The 22,145-nt window shown below is 37.0% G+C and overlaps 1 protein-coding gene across 1 annotated transcript in view; it reads right to left on the bottom strand.

The window, feature by feature from the left end:
• The window catches only part of LOC139728705 (uncharacterized), a 169,470-nt gene that overhangs the window by 120,834 nt on the left and 26,491 nt on the right, over positions 1-22,145 (bottom strand). Inside the window, exons 4-6 of the mRNA XM_071639651.1 lie at positions 15,074-15,182; positions 5,596-5,686; positions 481-591 (exon numbers count right to left, since the gene is read on the bottom strand). Of these exons, the coding sequence (XP_071495752.1) occupies positions 481-591; positions 5,596-5,686; positions 15,074-15,182 (311 nt within the window). The remainder of the gene's footprint in view (positions 1-480; positions 592-5,595; positions 5,687-15,073; positions 15,183-22,145) is intronic.

Here is a 22,145-nt window from a genome sequence, read left to right as displayed (position 1 = left end):
CATAATTGCATCAAAGTACATTTATGTTGTACACATACGTAAGAAAACAGAGATGTAGAACAATGTCATATTAAACACATATACGCTAATTGAGGAAACGCTTTAGAGTAGATTTTGCCAAAAATGATTGAAGATAATCTTTATACCACAATCTGCATTTTATTACACTTCTCACTGAAATTCAAATAAGAGCATGTAATAAGAAAAATATAGTGAATACTGTAAAACACGATATTTTCACTGCATGCCATTTTTGCGAATTCGACAGCCTTTTTAACGGCATGACATTTTTGCCAGTTGCCTCTAATGTTCAATGGATATAGTGTAGACAAAAATTTGTGTGCATTTTAATTTCGCAAATCTTGGCTCTCGCAAAATTCGCGGAATTAAAATGCACATGAACATTCCTCGTTTAAAAGTAAACCATCCAATTCAGAACTAGCAGTGACAAATGGGTGGTAAACAGAGTTTATCCCTTACCTCAAATGGTTGTGATTTGTCCCTCTTGAGGCTCAAGTTGGATCGCTGGCGCTCCTTTGCAGCATCCGTCTTTAGGATGTAGACGGTATGGATGCTATTGGGCAGGGTCTCCTGAAGAATGTGTACAAAAGAGACAAACCATACATGACTTTATACCAGGGCCCCGTTTTAACAAAAGATACAATCGATTATAAATTTCCTTACCACACAGGCTGCCATAGACTTACCATAGAAATCAAATAATCAATTATAACTCTTCATAAAACTGGGCCCAGGGCACACCCTTCTACCAAAACTCCAGGACACACCTTCTACCAAATCTATTCTGATATACACCTGTGAAGAAGACTTGGCATCATGGTGCATTACACTGTCATGCTGTCAGAACTAACATTTACTCATAAACATAATCTGAAAATAATCAGCTAATGACAAAATGTGTATGTTTGGAAGTCCATTGTCTATTTTGATGAGCTGCAGGACAAAAATCTCCACTTATATAATGTAGGATTGCAAGTAAGTATACATGAAGAAATTATGTTGTATTTAATGAGCAACTCCTAGAAACAAGACTTAATGGGTTACATTTATCCAAGACAAATACCAAACGATAAGATAGAATGTAAGACAAAAAATAAAACGATCACTATTAAAAATATGGTTTAGATACTGTATCAATGAAAAACATGCAATGAACTTGATACACAGTCTAGATACAGTACATACAGAATAAGTAAACTAACACAGAGACTAATTGCTGAAATGAGACTAATTGGTCTTTTCACCAACATCTGAATATTGTACACTGGTACAACAAATAGAGTTACTTATACTACAGTCTTGAAAACCATGGGTTTTAGCAGATAGTTTTTCTGTTTCATTTGGCAAAAGTACAACAATAATTTCATATTATTTCCTTATAAAAATCTCGAAGCCTGGGGTCAAAGACTATCGTCTGAATTTGACACCAGTATTAGTTTAGCCTCCGAGGTGCATCGGTTTATGATGACACCCCGAGAGAGATTCACGCTGTCTTTACAACATCGTGGCGGGGACACTTTCCCACGATTCAAGAGATATGCATCACCATCATCGTATTCAAAGCACATCTTGAGATGGTGTTTGTGCATGGCGTTTCAGCTCCTGACTCAAAATGAAATCCTGCTTACAAGTACGGACTGACTAAATGATGACTAACAGTCAATGTCAAAATGAAACATGAAAAGGAAAAGTGTCACATTCCGACAAAAATATCTGTACCATGGAAAATGAGGGTAAGAGGATATCTGTTCCATTGATCTTGGGTTTATCATATTGGGTGCCTTCTGGAAAATTACTTTCACTTTGTTCGGTAATCCCATCCTTCTTTTGAGAACCAAGAGTATACAGGTGTAGACCATGTTTTGGTTTGGTTTGGTTTGGTTCTGTTATGTTTAGTTTTTATTGTTTTGTTTTGTTTTGTTTTGTTTTACAGGTAAAAGTAGCCGAGATCCAAACCATACAAAAATGTGTGGGGGGTTTTTTGGAGAATTTACACTATGCCTGACAGTGGTGGATGGCATGACTAAACCTGGTTCACAAGAAGAAAAAGTTTTAGACCATATAACATGTATGTTTAGCAAACACAAAGATGGGTATAAGGGACTATTACATTCTCTCATTGCAGACTGTGATCGACATAATATTTGACATTGCAGTCTTTAATATACTACACACATCATCTTTGGAAATGATTACATTCAATTTGATAAACCATTCTCATTATAAACTAAAATGGAAGTAAGCATCAAAAGCTCTTGTCTAGTTCATTCAAGGATTTTTGAAGGCTCACTACTTGAATTCTGCTTGTTTCACTGAATACACATTTCATCAAGTAGTTGTTGAAAGTGCTGAAACAAATGCTACATTATGAACAGGACAGAAATTTACATCTGAGATGACGAGTTACGTATTTATATTATTTGCCACAACTCCTAAACAATGAAGAAAGCCTCTTAAGACCAAGATATATTTCACCTTTTAAATCCAACATAATCATATCCAGACCCCTGAATACAACACAGATCATTATTTCATCTTTTTAATCCAATATTTTACCTCACAACACAGGCATCTTGACTTTACTGTAGCACTTTAAAAAAAAAAAGAAGAAAAAAATTGCTCAAACTGCTCTTATCTCAACAGAGATGCTCTGATGGAAAACGATCGCTTGAACACGCTCAGGGAACTATTTTGACAAAGCCAGACGTGTAAAAATGTGTTTATCTGTGGGATGACAAATTTAACATGAAATGAAAAGCTAAAAAAGCTTGGCAGACCAACTTTCTGGCAGGTCAAGACTCCAAGAGATTATTTGATAGAACAGACACTTCCCATCATAAATGAAGTATGTTAGAAAACATAACAAGAAGCACATTAGGACCAAGCTTGCACATTAGGACCATTCTCACCAGAAAAAAAATTTGCGACAAAAAGAAAAGAAAAGAAGTTTCTGGTAGAACTGCATGTGCCCAGTTCACTCAATCATTTAACCATTCCCAGAATGCCACTTGGTTCAAGCAAAAGGATGTCAGAGGAGATGCAGATCCTAAAACTTCCATATCGTCACTCGTACATACAGTACGTTTAATTGCCCCGCACTAGACAGAAGAGCTGATGTGGAAATAACATGAAAAACCAGACTTTCTGCTGTATGCATTCATATCGCATTTAACATCTTGCTAAAGTTTTCTGACTTTCGGTTTTTCATGTGTAGTTTCCAGTGGAATTTGGTACAGTTGCTAAGCAACTTTCATCCTAACTTTGCGATTTTTCAAACATCATGTCATACAGTTTTGAAAGTATAATTTTGAAAGTATTAAAATGCAAGCATGATGAAAGCTTTGTAATGACATAACACTTTGATATTTATTTCTGCTGCCCAATGTGATATCAGAGAACTGAATTTAGCCTTATCTAGCAACTGGCTTCTGAATCTTCTCAAAATGCCATTTCATACAACATAAACAAGTTACCCACAGCAGTAATAGAGTTCAGACAGTTTTGTTATGATTTATCCACCTCTGGTATCGAGTGTTCAGTCTACAGCAATGACATAGTTCAGGTGATAGGAATGTTAGCCCAGATTTTGAAAGGATCATTGTGGGGGCGGTATTAAGCATGTAGGGAGCGATGATACATCACTTGTTATGTTTATACCCTGATCTCACATCTACAGTTTCTTCCCCAACCCTCAATACTCCACCCTCCATCCCCCTCCCCCTTCTCAAATTGTATGTTCCATATCTAGCTGGCAAGGAGTGTACATTGCACTCAAGAATATTGTGTGTATCATAATACAGGGCTCTTATGTACTGGGTATGTTCATCAAGCTCAAGATCTGGCTGCACACACCCATACAAAAAAAAAAAAAATGTAACAACGCATTGATTTGTCAATACAACATATGCCCATAATATTTTGCTGTATAATACAGTGTAACATATTTTCATAAAGACTGGTCTAGAAATATTTTCGAAAAAGTTTGAAATTTCAAAATATCATATCTTCCATATTTCTTATATGATTTTTGTCATTTTTGGAACATTCTGTAGGGATGTTTCTTTTCTCTTTCTTCAAGAGCTTTTTTCTATTTCATTTTTGGGGTGGATTTTAAAAAAGGGATTCCTGGACCAGTAAAGATGCGAGTCTAAAAAGAAAAAGTATTACAGATAGCATAAGCGAACAAATCACAATTTCATTACTTCCTTGAATAATTTCCATCAAATTTTGATCGGATTTTGATTGTTGTGCTCAGAAAACTTTATTCCTTCTTTTCAGACTAACTTTGAATGGAACAGAGTTTCCCTTTAACCACTGTTTCCCCAAATAAAGTGACAGGAATGACGGAAACATTTATTAGCAGCAAAGCACATTTATTGACATACATGTTATCACCGACATGTTCAGCTATACAGTGTTATTCACTGTTATCAGAGTCTATCAGTAAACCATAAACTGTGCAAAGGGTGTTTCTACAAATGTAAACATGCACACATAGCCTTGAAACACATCCAGAAGACATGCAGATACAGTGCAGCATAGGTTGTCTGGACCTTACTACACTACAAACTCAAAGTAGATTTGTATACATGTAAGCCTATCAAACTCATAATAAACACGCCATCTTGTTGAACACTTCATTTTCCCTGAAGGACATATTACTGTACATATACTTTTGGTGATCAGAATGATTAGCATTCGTAAACAAATTAATCCCTTAATCATCCAGCGTCCTATTGGTGACAGATTTTTACTTTGTGATTAGAACTAACCAATGCTTTCATTTTCGATTATGTAGACTGTACAGAAAATTCACCAAACAAATTTAAAATTCAGTAACATTCATCAAATTCAACTAAAGTTTATCATTTCCTGAGTTTACATCATGGTGAAGAACTTTTGCAGCTGCAAATGTAACAATCATTATCAAGCACAAAATGTCATTACTTTTCAAGGGGTTCACAAATGCACTCATGAACAGGATTAGAAAGGCATTGTAGAGGAAAAGCAGCTTTACAATATTGAAAGGAATAGCCCAATGTTTTATGGGTGGATACTATACTACATGTAACTACAAAATTAAAATTTGGGGGTATGTAATATAACATCTAAATACTCAACTTAATACACAATGGAAACCTGGGGCCCGTTTCATAAAACTTGTCATCAGTGACAAGTTGTCATAGATGTGACAAGCTACTGAAATCCTTGCATCTGATTGGCTGAGAGCAAATTTGTCATAGAAATGTGGCAGTTGTCGCTGATAACAAATTTTATGAAATGGGCCCCAGACATTCTTCTGGGTCAGAGATTTAATTTTGAAGGATATCATTTAATAATCAAACTTGGTTTAAAACTACATACAATTGTATTATGAAAGCTAAATCTAGGAAATACTACTGATTATTACCTATACGAGGGAGTTTTTGACTCGGGCAATATGCTTTCAGTTTGGGCAATATTTTCTGGTACCTCCCTCAGGGCCAGTCAATATTATATAAATATTTCACAGGATAGGATCAGTTGGATCTCAACATAAAGCACAAAGGAAAAGAAAATGCTTCTGAATCTCACCTGAAATATTTTGCTGATGACTTTGAGTGGCTGCCAGGCGAAACCTCGCAGGTCAACCACCAACGTGAATCCATGGTCCTTGCTCTCATTACTGAAGAAGGGGAGAAAAAACAATGACATTATTAATTACATGTATATCACTGACAGAACAAACACAGAGTTGACTACCATTGTGTAGACATGTTTTACTAAAATTCCTATTCTCCTACATAAGAGCTTTAATGATATTCTGCAAGTATCATTACTTGTGTATCTAATCACAAGAACAAACAAATAAATAAAGATTTCTTTTGTCATCCTCATAAAAATAAAACAATAAATAACTAAATGACAAGTATTTTTTTAACATCAAGAGTTTGTGTTTCACCATTTGGCAAATTTTATTGAATTTCAAGTTACTACCCATGCCTTGGCGACCTTTCATGAAAACTGAATTGTAGACCACTCGTTTCTCGTTTCTCTTCCTTTATTTGTTATGCCTATCTTTAGTTTGTTTTCCTGCCTATTCCGTCCCTGCTTTCGTTCTTGTCCTTGTCATAGTTCTTTTGTTTTTTGTTTTGCCTGATGTCATATCCAAATTATCATACATGGAGTCCTTGATGGATCTTGAGATGCCCTCATCTTCCAGAGTAATTCACAAAATTGACAAGCTATGCTTCTCTTGTGAATTCCTCTTTTCCACATAGAGTTACAAAATAAAATTGTATTGTTTACTTGTTTATTTAGTGTATCGAAAAACAAAGTTGATATTTTTATAATTGTATCCATGTTTTGCTGAAACTTATGTGATTCAAAGTTCCATGAAATATTATGTACTCATGTAAGTGTTATGTATAATGCTTTGTATTACTTTATGTGGAAATAAAATCATTTGAATTGAATTGAGTCATAAATGCACCTCATTTAATCAGTCATGTCTAGAACTAGAGGCAATGATGAAATTAGTTTTTATAAAGCAAAGAGGATTTAGTAAAATAGAAAAATGTTTCTGGTTGAAGTGTTTCTCTTAGGGGAAAACAATCTCAAAATCGGTACAGGATGAGCAAAATCATGTGTGCCACAAGGATCAGGTCTTTAAAAAAATCTAGGATTTTGAGTTAATCCTTCGGATAAGAAATGTCATTAAGTGTCATGTGAACCTAACTATAGTCTAGTTTAGTTTCCCCACGGACCATCAACTGACCATTAAATCACTTCTACTACTTCTGTGGTTGGCTTGTGATCAAAATACAACCTTCCACTCATCAGTTACACTCTATTTGAGAACCACAGAATTTCAGCTACACGTTGTATACGGTAGCTGACAAGTGACATGGACTAGAGAGTTAGTGAATGCTTCTCACACAAGATTCGGTGAGAACTCACAAAAAAAAATGGAAGCAATTTTCACGGCAATCTCCTGGGAGTTTGCAATTTGCAATATTTTTTCAAATCTTTCATAGCATGTCACTTGTAGGTGGGAGAATGCTCCATCATCCTATAATCAGTAAAATATGACCACAAGTATGGGAAATATCCTTTCAATTGAAAACTGCTTTGTACTTGTGTACATTTCATACAATACATCATGCATGGGAAAAGAATGGTTGAAAATAGCAAGTTTCATTTAACTTCATGCAAGTATTCCAGTGAGTGCGTGTATGTTTCGTTTGAGGGTATTTTGTGTATCTACCTGCCCTTCCCATAACAAGATATTGGCCAAACATAACTGAGTTAAAACATACAGATAACAACATAACATTCAGATAACTCATGATTTGTCAGATTTGGATTACAGAATAATATCACTAGATTTTATACATTGTTTGCATTATTACAGTGCAGTCATCTGTGCAATTTCAATGATTTCAACAACTTTATTCTTCTCTTTGATAACTATTAAATAATAATAATAATGATAATAATGATAATAATTGCATTCATACAGTGCTTTATACTGATGTTTCTAAGCACATTGGTGCAATTCATACAAGAACACTACAAAATACAATAACATTAGAATAATGCAAAATCAAAATAACAGTAACAAAAAGAAGAAGAAGAAGAAAAAACAAAACATGTGATACAGTGATACAATAATTCATAACTGACTGTGTGCACCATCAAAAAAGAAAAAAAGATTATTGGATTGTTGAAGTACTGTAAAACGAGAAATGTTCGCGTGCATTTTAATTTCGCGAATTTCGCGAGCGCCAAGATTCGCGAAATTAAAATGCACGCGAAATTTCTTATCTACACTATTCAAATGCATTGAACGCAAGAGGCAATTCGCGAAAATTTCTTGCCACGAAAAAGGCCGTCGGCTCCAATTCGCGAAAATTTAGTGCCGCGAATATATCATGTTTTACAGTATTTTCTTCTCTTTAAGAATACCATTGCAAGCAGAATTTCTACTCTATAATACAGGGATGCACACTAACCCATTTTTTCTACTCATCCATCCTGTCTATCGGACCAGTAGGTGCCCAGTTTTTCCATTTTTTACTGGTCCATTCATGAAAAAGTTACTGGTCCCACAGTGATCTTTACTGGTCAGGGACCGTTGGACCAGTGCCAGTCTGCAGCGTTCTATAATACATAGGGCCTGGCTTGCAATCTCTCCAATGTTTGACCTGAGAGCAATATCTAACAGAAATCTACAAACACACACATTCTTCCAAGATCCTATGAACAAGAGCCACAACCCATTGTTGACTGACCCGGGTTTACACACAACTTTTATACAGGATGATTCATGTACCTGGTATGTGACTTATTGTTACATCATTTCATGGACCTTTCATACAATTACAAGCTGCCCATCCACTAATAATACTTCAATAAGGCATTCAACATTGTCCTTGTGGAGAGGACAATCAGCTAAATCTCTACTATTCATGTAAGATTCAGAGTATCTGATTCTTGACAGCCTGTAAGTAAAACAAGTTGTAAGACTAATTCAGCACTCTGAGAAGTTTGTTTACAGTTTTATTCTTCACTGTTGAGTTTAATTCTGCCATGCTCTGTTACTCTTTTTTTTTTTCTTCTCCCTCCTTTTCTCTCAATCATATCAAATCAAGCCTAATCCCTATTCTTGAGATGAAATTAATTTAACAGATCCACAGGTATCACTAGAAAATGAAGGAGGTACTGTATGTAGCTTGTTCAAAACAGAAGATTGAATAATGTGGATCCTATTGAAATTTCAGTGATGATTCCTCGTCTACAGAATATCTGCTTGAAATAAATGAACTTTTTATCTTCCTCAGGAGACATACATGTATTACTGATTGACATTTGACAATGGATGAAAGTTATTTCAAGCAAAAATAGGCCCATTCACATACAAGAATTACATTACAAAGATCAATTTTTACAAACAGTTTGATATTTTGGAGGTGTGTGCGAACGGGCCCAATATGTGTTTAAAGGGATCGTATAGTTTTGGTTGAGACCTAATTTCAGGTTTCTAACATTTTTTGGTGAGATAATGATAAACTTCTTCTGAAATATGAAATAGCATGTAATTCTATGAGGAATTCAACTTTCATTTGTTGAAAATTGGTTTTAAAATCGCTGAGATATTCAAAAAAGTGTGATTCTAATAAAGTGTGGGACCCACACTTAATTATGATCGCTTTGTTTTACTTTGTTTTTGGATGTTTCAGTCATTCCAAACCCGATTTTCATCAAATAAACTTTGAATTCCTCTTATAATGGTATGCTCTGTACTATATCATAAGTGTTTTCTTGGTATCTCGCAAAAAGTTAAAAGCCGAATTCTCATCTCCACCAATACTGTACCATCCCTTTAAGCTAATGCTTGTGATCCAGTTCCGAAGTTTGCACTTTGCATGATTTGAGTTCACACTGAACATAATAAACGTAAAACAGCTGATTGATACAAATTAGACAGCTCCTGTTTATAACTGATTCATTTAAGTATGCTTTACAGTGAGGAGTATGCCTAATGTTTCATACTGTAAGTTATGGCTGGAAAAGAATTTGTAGTGTGTCTAACGGGTGCTGTTCATTATTCCGAAGGTTCGCTATTCTGAAGGTTCGTTAATCCGAAACACACAAATTCCCTATACCTAGAGATTCGTTAATCCGAAAATGAAAAAGGGTTTGTTAATCCGAACATTTGTGGCGTTATTCCGAAGGTTCGTTATTCCGAAGATTTGTTAATCCGAAAATGAAATTCGGAATAACGAACCTTCGGAATAATGAATCTTCGGACTAAAGAGCCTTCGGAATAACGAATCTTCGGAATAACGAGCTGTAACCGTGTCTAACAAACAGGTTCTTGACAAATGAAGTGTTTTTCTATCTTTCTTTGAACATGATGAACCTGTCAATACAGTGGATGCATGCTTCTACAGTCAAAGACAGACTAAAACAAAAACCGAGAAAACAGCTGTAGTTTTATTTGAATTTGAAACAAGGCATGGCCAGCATTCCTATATGATGATATTAATGGATGTCACCTTGGTCTTTACATCACCAACATCTCCTTTAACTCTGTCTTCACATCTAATAGCAAAGACACCACACAGGATGTCGATGCCATTTTCAATGAGCAGCCCCGAGGGACTTAAAGGTCCAGTTTACCTTTGGGAGCAGTGATTTTAAAAATGTTCAAGATATCACATTTGATGCATACGTGTAGATATGCTGTATCACAAAACATCCTACCATATAAAATTTTCGCAATAAAGCCTGAAATATAAGGATATATCAGTATTTTTCTCAATAAACCGTAACTGTAGACGGTTTAATCTGGAAACATTCTTATTATAACTATTGTTCACATTTTGTGTATTTAACAACACTTAACATCGATTATACGGATTCAATTTTTTACAGTAGTTGTTTCTATCCCTAACTGACATTTTAGAACTATTTTAAAGCACTAATGCTGGGTTTTTGTTTCATCTGCAAATGGTAAATTATGCCTTTAAACTGGGGGAAGATGGGTAAACACACTTCAAATAGCTGGACATCCCGTGGAGAAGACAGGGGGGGGTCAGTTACGGTCTCTGTCGGGTCAGGTCACATGACTAAGATGGCTGGCGATTCTGATTGGTTCAGACAGATCTCAGGGACTGGGTGAGAACCATTGCCTCATGCTACTTGCTTAGTCTGTTTTCCAAACTGTGTGATTCGGCATCAAGCTTGCAATACCCCCAGATGATTTTAGGAAAAATCAGAACATAACTCTTCAAACATTATACGATTCAAGGGGGAAATATCAACAAGTTTGCCTTCGAGGGGAAATATTAACAAATTTCCCTTTGCTCAATGATTAATATCTGTGTGGAATAATCTACCAATTTCTGTAATTAATTCTAACTTGGTCGAAAAATTCCAAGATCTCCTTATAGGCCAAAGATCTTTCTGTGACATGTACAGTATGTATTTTCTCTCCTCAAAGCTGATACCATCAACTTAAGTAAGGAATAATAGCACAATAATTCACCCATTATGAACATAATTATAATGATCACAATGTTATTCATGCAAGGCACACTTACAGGTATATGGCATGCATACAAGTGTACATTTGTACCTCTGATTAAATCCATTGAGGACGGGCTGATTTTGCAATAACGCGCATTTCCCATAGACACTTGCCCGAGTTTACTCGGGACTCGCCCTCAACGGGTTAAGGCCATCACACACTATACGACTTTTGGTCACACGACTGACCAACTTTCGATCTGAAATAAACAAGCGTGTTTATTCTGAGGCTATTGTGATTTATTTCAGATCCAAAGTCGGTCAGTCTTGCGACCAAAAGTCGTATAGTGTGCGGTGGCCCTTAGTCACTACATGTCCCACTTCAACATTATGAAAATATGCAGTCACCTTGAAGACTGCCATTTCTGAGACATCACTGTTGACATAATCACCAGCTATTTATTGTCCTTTCATGACTGAATCGTTGGTATCCACATAACTGGACCAGAGAATGGTAGACTTTGAACCTATTGAGTATTTCTAGTCTACTCCACTTCTGTCTATCATACGATGTAAATGAAATAATGAATTACAACATAATATCTATCTTTCATGGCTTATGTCTGTGTATGTAAGATAGCAGTAAATTCACAATTTGCCCTGGTAGGAGTTTGAGCCATATTTACTTTTGAGAAGCTCTAATACAAACACAATTATGAGTTAATACCAAAGTTCACAAAATGAGTGACTAATAGACAAGTACTGGGATAAATCATACACCCACAGCCAAGGCGTAGTTCTGCACAGTACAATGGTCACATTGAAGACTGCATTGACTTGAAGTATAATTTGACATTTTCAAAGAATTACTATTAATATTGAAAGAAAACAGTATGTCATCTATCATGACCTTGTCTGTTAAAAAACAAAAAATAGGCAACATACATTTGTAGCCCTGATGAATCGAGAGACTAGTCTTCAATGGATTAAATAAGATTTATTTTCCATAAGAAGGAATGGAGGCTGTCACCAAACATAGGCTGATTCAAGACATAGCTCATGCATCAATCAAAATGTCTTTAGTTGCTGGGCAACATACATGACATTATGAAGAGTTTATTCTTTAAAGGCCACCGCACACTTCACGATCAGACTGGTCTTAAAGTCTTAAGCCAAGCCAGTCGTACGACCGGACACCGCACTAACTACGACCGAACCTTACGAGAAGGCTTACGACTGTAAAGCGCGCGCAGTGTGCTTGCATTTTACTGCATTGTGAATGGTTGAAAGCCTACGACCGGTCGTAGAAATTTAACATGTCAAATCTCTACGACTGGCGCTAAGACCCAGTCGTACGACTGGAAACTGGCAAGACTGTGATGTCACACTTCCAGTCAAGGTCTTAAAGGGATGGTACAGTATTGGTGGAGATGAAAATTGGGCTTTAACTTTTTTGCGAGATACCAAGAAAACACTTATGAAATACTACAGAGCATACCATTTTAAGAGGAATTCAAAGTTTATTTGATAAAAATCAGGATTGGAATAGTTGAAACATCCAAAAACAAAATAAAATAAAACGATCGTAATAAAATGTGGGTCCCACACTTTATTAGGATTGCTCTGTTTTGGATATTTCGGCCATTTCAAAACCAATTTTCATCAAATAAACATTGAATCCCTCTTGGAATTACATGCTCTTTCATAATTTCACAAGAGGTTTCTCACTATCTCACCAAAAAATGATAAAAACCTGAAGTTAAGTCTCAACCAAAACTATATGATCCCTTTAAGACCGGTGAATCGGGGCAAAATCGTGTAGTGTGGGGCGGGCGTTAGTCAAAGAAGGTCTTAAATATTTCAATTTACCAAACCCCATATATATGATCACGGTGATAAAGACGAAAACTACAACCAACTCTTCTGATATATTATGTACAGATATGCACGGTCTGTCCAATCTGAAAGTGGGAGTCGCCCCTTGATGTAAAAACAACAACACCAACACACTTGATAAACCAGTCATTAAATGCATCTGAAGCTAAGCCATCACTCAGTAATCACTTTCAGATCTTCTAATGACTGAGCAAAGTGTATGTTTAGTGCTTGGTGTTATGTTATTGCTCACGTTCCAGCAATAATGTTTACTATACATGCATAGATATTGCAAGGTCCGGATTACATGTTTTTCTCTTTTCATGAGATCTCCTTTATACTTTATGAGCTATGGACACAGCATGACACCCAAACATAGTATTGGTGAATACTGGTTTGTTTTCCAGAAATTGGGGGGAAAAAATAGCACATGCTTACACATTCCCCCACCTCCTTCGTTTACCGACACTTTTGTCACCTATTACCACTTTCTTTTTATATAAACAGGTGGGCTGATGCACGTACATTGTAAGTGCCCTTTGACATAAAGAATCTGATAACATCCTCGAGTATTTCTGTTAAACAGAGTAGAAAGATGTAGGGACATACAACCTTCTACCTCTCTCAATATACTTGTAGTGGCTGTCCATGAAGTCATCTTAATGTCATTCTAATGCCAAGCGGATTGACACGAAATCAGGGACAAGCAAGATAATCTTCACTTACGTAGTTCAAAATGTCTTCAAATCTCGTTTGTTTACCAAACATCTTGATGTCAGCCATGGATATCAGGCGAGTAAAACAAGATCTTTTCCCCCCATGTGTGTGGGAAACCTAGTGATAAACATTGGTGCTATCTGATAATGGTTGAATGTTTTTTCCACAGTGTGGGGCAACTGAAGTCAAATTTCCCTAACGTTTACTGCACACTTAAAACATATCTGCTTGGTGATAAAGAACACTCTTCAATGTTACACAAATGGCTTCCAGTTTCTGTCTTGAACATTTTGTCAGCAGGTTTTTGTTTGCCTAGTTTTCAATGATTTCACAGCTCTGTTATGACAAAAATCTCAAAATGGCCAAAGTCTTTTAATGCTATACCTTGACTTGCCTGAATAAGTTCAGAAGGAACAAAGTCCATTCAGATACTTGAGTATGTACTTGCATATGAATAAAAGATGTGGGTCTTTTTTTTTTTGGGGGGGGGGGGGGGGGGGAGTTCAGTTTTGAATTTGTTTTTTTTTTACACACTTTTTCATGAAAAGTAAAAGCAAATAAATCAATTCATAAGAATGGAATGTCCAATGTACATAGCAGGGAAGTATCTACAGACAGAACCTTTGGAATGTAATGGGTGTGATTTTCCCCCACTTTTTTTTATTCCTTTTTCTTTCTCTTTTGGCAAGCCAGAAGAGTGGGGGGGGGGGGGGGCTCCATCCCCCTCCACTCTTAAGAGTCTAAACAGTAAGGCTGTATTTTGAGGAATGTATTTTTAATTATGTCATAATGACTCACCTACGTCTAGAACCGTTGTATTTATGTTTTTAGTCCAGGAGGGAGTCAAAATATATTTCAGTATATCGTTGTGAACTACAAATATTTGTTTCCACCAACGCAAGGTAAACTCTAGTAAGATGCCTCACATTTATGAGTCAGTACCTAAATCTTTCCACTGTAGCTTCAAATGTACCTGTTCAATGTATACCCATTTTCATTCAGTAGGCACTTGACTTGTGCAGACTTGGTCCTTATTTGAGAGAAAAGGAGGGACGTTGATCACATTTAGAAGTTTGTAGGGCAAATATGAATGTATATGTGCACTATCTACTCTGTAAATGTAAAGGAACTGAAGGCTTGCTTGTGTTGGAGTAAGATTAGGGACCGCTCCTTTTAGAGTAAAATTACTGGGCTATTCAGCTCTTTCAGACTTTAGCTCTTTTCTGTATGAATTTAACTCTCTGAAAGGTAAGAAAGTCCCTTTTTAGAGAACAGAGCAGATTTTAGCTTCAAAAAGAGCTGTCCCTAATCACACTCCAACACAGGCAAGAATAACTCCCGTGTTAAACATCAATGGAGTATAAGAAGTAAAACTAGTTAAAGTAAAACTATTCTGGTGTTCCTCCACAATGTGTTCATCTAAAAAAAGTAAACATTCATTCCTCACCTTGGTAATGACGCGAGGTAAGTGATGGTGGTAGCGATGTCCTCGATGGATATCTCTGATGTCTGGATAGGAAATGAGATGATGGGTCCTCCTCGTCTGTCCTTTCCACCTGTTAAATATTGGAGGCAAGAAATAGAACTAAACAATTACTCACTGACTGCGAATCACTTTGGGTGTATCATCCATACTTGGTAGTATCCATCTATTTGGTTGAAAGAGATAGAAATTATCTGAAGATTTCTCTTGCAATTGTGCTCAAAGTCTTCCTTTTTTTTTTTTTTTTGATTTTAGAAACTAATGTTATGGCATTTACTCAGTTACTGCAAGATAAATAGTCCTCCCTAAGTATTCAATTTTGGAAACTGAGATAGGTTTTGTTTCAGTAAAGAAAAGAAGATGCCAAGTTAAGATTTGCCAGCCTAAAGGCCATGGGTTGTTCCTCCCCCATCTCTTCCTCCTCCTATAGCTTTTCCTTCTCCTCTTTCAAGCCCTTCTCCCCCTCCTTCTCCTTCTCCTCCTCCTCCTCCTCCTCTTCCATTCCTCATCCCTTTTCTCCTCATCTTATGCCTTCTTTCCCCTCTCTTCATTTCTCCCCTTTGTACCCTTTTCCTCTTTGATACATTTTTTCCTAGCACCCATCTCCTTACTCTCTCTCTCTCTCCCTCTCTCCTCTTCCTCCTCCTCCTCCTCCTCATCCTTTTCCACCTCTTCCTCCCCTCCCTTCTCCTTCTCCATCTTTAAAACATTCATGTACCCGATTTAATCAGGTCAATGCATCAGACTCAGAAACAACCCATTCCCACTCTTTACATTCCACCATCTTTCGACACACAGATAAAGTTGACATACAGAGCTGAGGCTAATGTTAACACTAGGTTTAAAGGCATTATTTACCATTTGTAGATGAAACAAAATCAAAGTTCTAGTGCTTCAAAATAGTTCTAAAATGTGAGTTGGGATAGAAACAACCAATGTAAAAATTCGAACCAGTATTATCGATGTCACATATTGTTAATTACAACAAAAAAAATGTGAACATTAGTTATAATAAAAATGTTTCCAGACTAAACCATCTACAGTTTCAGGTTTATTGAGAAAAATACAGATATCTCCTTATATTTTAGGCTTTATTGTGAAAATTTAACATGGAAGGATGTTTTGTGGTACAACAGACCTACTCATATGCATCAAATGTGATATCTTAATTTTTTTTTAAATCACTGCTCCCAAAGGTAATCAGGACCTTTAACACTGAGTTTAATACTGATTACAGTTATAAAACAACCATTATTTGCAGTTGTAAGACACATCCAGTGCATCAAAACTACTTCAGGATCTATAGTCAGTAGACCATATCTGAATTCTTAAAATTCCACAAAATCCAGGAGTGATTACAAACCAAAGAAGCTAGGCAGTCTATTTTGTATCAATATCTTCTTTACAGACCACTTTACCAGGAAGTACTCCATAGCAATGTGTAATTTGGGGCTCCTGAACAACTTCCTGTATTACTCTCTAAAAATACCAAGTAGCTGTGTTTTCAGGATATGACACGATAAAGGTGAATGACCTTTAAAGAGAACATGTGTCTGGTAGAAAGATAATGGGACACATTTTTTTTATCTTTAAAGGCTCCCTCTAGAGGTCATCCTAATCTATATCATTTTGTATTTGTGGCAATGAGACGATGAGACAGTATTCCTTGCATATATCGTCGGTCTTATGCCAAAAGGGCCTTGAACCTCTTCCACTGTTATGCCAAAAGGCCCTTAACACTATAGACTTTGACCACTATTAGTGCCCTTTTGGCATAACGGGGAAGTTCTCTAAGGCCCTTTTGGCATAAGGCCGATGATATTTTGCATTCTTAGCCCTTTTTCTGCTCGAGACTTTGGACAGTGTGTACAATGCTAATTGGGTTTTCTGTGCCAATCAGCACTCAGAACACACAGAGAGCATTTTCCAGGCACAAGTGCAATTCATCTTGTATTGCCCCAGAAAACTCTGTACACTTGAAGAAGACTACACAAGAATGTATTTGCCAGGCATTTAATCAAAACCACATGTAGGGCCTACATCTGTATACAGTAAAAACAAACGGTTGTAGGCCTATAATATCCTCAACATGAATGAAGTTTACACAGGGTCTCTTTGGCATCCTTTGCTGTATACTACACATTTTGATGATGCCAAACATTTTCAATTGTAAATATGAAACATTAATTTTAGTAACATTTGACTTGAGATTTTAAGTAAGTGAACACAATAATAAACATACATGTCATGCAGAGAACATACTGTGGGCTGACAAGAAAATCAAATCAAATAAAAAAACTTGCCCACTGTGAAGATATTTTTCATAAAACACAAACATCAAACTGAGTCTGTGACCACAAATCCCACAGAAACATCCCCACTGATAAAAAAAAACGAAGAAACAACAACTTTGTGGGTCAAAGTCAGGTCATCTATTCAAGAGGGAGGGGCATTCCATTCTGGAAAAAAGGTTGGCCAAGTCAGACCTCAGTATTGTCAAAAAGTCAACATCTGTCATTCCCATTCACATGGATATCCAGAAATGCAGTTAATGTGCGACATTTTGTTGCTATCACTGCTGTTTTCAATGCCTCTCACTGCAAAGTCTATTCCTGTACTGTGTGATATGAGTTTGGAGATCTAGACATTCCTTCCCCAAAACTCAGATCTATGATGTACGTAAAAGCACTGTCAGGTTATGATCTGTCAAATGCTGCAGATACATTTTAAACATTATAGCGATCCATGATGTCTATTATGTCAATTTACTGAAAAAAATACATATAGGCATGTCTATCAGGAAATGAAATAGGCCTATATATTTTCAATATCAGAAGTAATCTTCAGCTGCTCATTACTATATCATTCATAGAGCTACATAGCTCCATGACTATGTGGTGAGATGAGATCAATTTCTAGATTATTGTTTCAATAGGATTCTACAGACTACAGATTTTCTGACAATTGTGACATTTGAAATATACTAGGCCTATTGGTATTCTACATAGCAGTACCACGATGCTTCCATTTAATGCTGTATACACAGCACGTAACTTTCCTTCCGTGCAGTTTCACCCTTTTACAGTCAAAACCCTGCATTATTTTGATCTCATTCAGTGAGGTAAATTCTACATCTACATGTATCTAAATTACGTCCAAGAATAGTTTGGTCTCATAAATGAAAAGTCTTGTTACAAAGATAAATAGATGTAGGCCGACATAATGTATATTTTTCATACTCTCTTCAATACGAGTCATTCAAAGTGAGGCCAGTTCAGTGGAATTTCAATGAGTGTCAAAGGTTGAACATCTTTTCAAATTTCACTTTAACTTTTTTTTCATAATTCTTTATTCGAATATCGTTCAATTTCATATCACAAAATTCATGTTCACACACACACACACACACACACACACACACACACACAATGGCAACAAAATGTGGTCATCATTTTCAAATCATATCCCTCTTCTTTCTGTCTGTCTATCTCTATGGTGCTTTTGAACACACAAAACCATATCAGTCTCTCTCTCTCCCTCAAAAACAAATGAAATATTTCCAAAACAACGAGCATAAAGTCTCACGACCTCATGAACTTTGCAAGAATGAATGAGTTTGCCGCAAGCAAACAAATAGCAGGGTAAAAAGTTTAAGGTCTTTTATTCCTGAAGTTCATGATCAGTACACCTTTGCTATTCATAACAGATTTAGAGATTCATCTTCATTTGTTCTCAAACTTTGATAATATTTGGCATCAAAAGAACTGTGACTCTAGTCTACACTGTACCCTCATACATTCCCTACGGGCAAAGCGGGACACATGCAACAAGTGGAGACAGGCACTTTTTTAGCCCTTTTATAATTGAAATCTGCAGAAAACCTTGCGAGGGATATACAGCTGTAGGGATGATCCGATTGTGAGTTTGCCTGTATGGAGACAACACAAAGTATGCATCGGATCGCCTTCATTCAAAAGAGAATGTCATTGTCTGTATTGCTGTATTTTACGGTGGAATGATTTTGCCCCCAAATATTCCGACAAAAGGATCCCTGAAAGGGGCTGCTGAATTTTGAAGCGCCATTAACCAGCTAATTCAGCCCAAATATCTGGTTCAAAGAATTTTTGAGGATATAGAACCCATGACTGTATGACACCCTCCTTGTCGAAATACCCACGACACAATTACATTCCTCGTAAACATGTGGCAACACATTATTCATCATCATTACAGAACATTAACCCATTGAAGATGAGTCGCAAGTATTTATGGGTATTAAAGCGTATGGTATATGGGAAATGCATGTTGTAGCAGCCTGTCCTCAACGAGTTAATATTCTTCCATGCTTTAATTTGAAGCCACAACATTCATGATTTTAGCCATTTTCTCTCAAAGGTTTGAGGGCTCTTGCTGATCTGATTACATGCATCATAATTTCATACCTTTTGTCTCTGATAAATCTCCCATAAGATTACTATTAGAGCATAACTGGATCGAGTATCTGAAGCTACGTGCAGGGGGTGTTTCATAAAGCTGTTCTTAAAGTTACGAACAACTTAAGAATGACTGGTGATCAGTTCTTGTGCTGAATTATTGAAATTCTGATAAGTACATGTATAGCACATCAGAACATGTTCCAGTCGTTCTTAAAGTTGTTCGTAACTTTAAGAGCAGCTTTACGAAACACCCCAGGTTAAACTTCTTGGACTACTTCCAAGTATACTCAGGCTGGAGGGCAATGTTGAGCATGTGACAGAACCAAATTATCCTCAAAATGTGTGATATTGGAACGAATGAAGTAGGTCCTACAACTATAATACATGGTTTGCAATAGGAACTGGACACTCTGAGCATTACCATACTGGCAACATTTTGCTAACATTGCGGCCATACTTTTCTCATCTCAATAAGGTTGTATATAAAATGTGGGGAAAAATATATCCTGTTACAATTTGTAAGTTTAGATTAAAAAAAAAAATAGTACCTCAAGACCAATCATTTCATTATCTGATTTCAAGGTTTTAGTTGATTCAATAATTGCAGAAACCAAAAATATATAACAATTTGATAATTTTCCCAAATTTTAATGTCAATGATGGTATGTCTATGTGGTCTTCACTGGAAGTACACTGTATTTTCCATTGATTGCCTGTTGATATCATTCCCCACTTTTTATGATAAATTGCAGTTGTACATCATAACATATTCCAAAAGAAAATTGAGCTATCATTTTCCAAAAGCTATTTGTCATCACCAGAAACTTCCTTAATACTACATTTGTACTTGAACCCTCACATTCACAATACTAAGCAGAATGCATCATAAACTTGCTGGCGCAAATTTAAGAGGGTCATAAAATTCAAAACAGACTTCTACTCTGGCAGAGATTTTGAAGGTATGACTCATTCTCACCCGTCAAGTTACTATTACCTTTCTATTTATTCTCTTGCCTCGGATCCAAGTCTGACACGACTCTGAGGTGAGAGTGAAATAAAAGATTTTCTATCCCTCGAAAGAAGGCTATGTATCACTATCACTGCGTTCACATTGTCCCCCGCGCCGCGGGGAAAGTCCCGAGCTGTGGGACTTTCTCCTCCAAAACCATAATGTGAACGCTCGCTGGGACGTGTCCCCTCGTCCCCGCGAATCAAGTCGGGTACGGGGACAAGATTTGGAGGGGAGAGTGACCTTGGGGCGAAATTGATAGCGTCCAGCTGTGGTCATCAAATGTGCGCATGCGCTATGCCTGGCAGAGCTCGCCCCAAGCCCCAATTGCCCCCACAGCTCGGGGACAGATGAGATACCAATGTGAACGGTCAGTCGTAAAAAAGATAAGATCTCTTGAGGCTGTCCCCGCGGCGCGGGGGACAATGTGAACGCGGGGTGAGGGGATAATCCTTTGTGAACACAAGTCGTTACAGCACCAGATTAAAATCAGAGCCTGATGGGGAAGAAATGAGAGTCTAAGCCACTGTAATCTGAATAACAATAATCAGCTTAAAGACAGCAGAAGTCTTGCCTTCCTCTGTACAGGGTTACCTTGCATGCCTGTGTTGACTCCTTTGTGTGTTACAGAATTTTTTGAGTTCAGCATGGCATTTGCCAGGGACACACTTTCACAAGTTTTTACCTGGCTTTATTTTCAGACACGTGTTGATTTTCCTGTAGCATTTAAAACCCGTTGAGGACGGACCGATTTTGCTACAACATGCATTTCCCATAGACCCCTGCGGGAGTATACTCGGGCCTCGTCCTCAATGGGTTCATCCAGTGGAAATCTTGTTAAAAGCTCGATCACACACTATGATCTTGAAGCAGCTTTTAAAAATTACCATGTCATGGCAAAAGACTGGATGAAAAAGGAACCACAACATGACAGACGCACAACCAGTAAACATGAACTGCAGATAGAAATCAGCCAGGACTGTATAATAATGCAGTACACATTCCATTCATTCACTGACGCTTCATTTTTTTTTAAAGGACCAACAAGAAACTCTTGTCAATATTCTGAAGTGTTTTGCTGCCAGGGCTGGTAAACATGGTATACACACATTGTTCTTTAATCCTCAAGAGATTATTTCATGCTTTTCTGTAAAATCGCTATGCCTGCTGTTTGTTCATAAGTTTGGGGGGGGGGGGGGGGTTTCTGGTTGTGGTTGTTTTGCCTGCCGTCCTACGACTACCAGAGTCTGCCAGGCAGAATCATATTTCTCCAAAACATCCTCTTGGTAATGACCTCCTCCCTGTTGGACCTCAGGGGTCAGCTATGGGGTAAGTAGCACACCCACTCCCATCCCTCCAGAAACCCCTGGGATCAAACTGGGAGACTGCTGCTATCTCCAGCAGGTGGGTGATGCGATGATCTGAGGCCCATTCACAATGATGGTAAAATACATGTACCATGGTGTTTCAAATTGTGGTATTTCGGAAAAAGAACACAGATACATCACCAAATACATTCACAAAACGTCCTGGTATTTAGGGCGGTAACCAGAAATCCAAACTTTGTCCAAAATATGCCTCCCACCTTTTG

This window comes from Diadema antillarum, unplaced genomic scaffold (assembly GCF_040938485.1).
Source record: "Diadema antillarum isolate AM-2024a unplaced genomic scaffold, OU_Dant_1.0 scf00000019, whole genome shotgun sequence".
Classification (NCBI taxonomy): Eukaryota; Metazoa; Echinodermata; class Echinoidea; order Diadematoida; family Diadematidae; genus Diadema; species Diadema antillarum.
The sequence above is the reverse complement of the archived record's forward strand: the minus strand, read 5'-3'. Positions and strand labels throughout refer to the sequence as shown.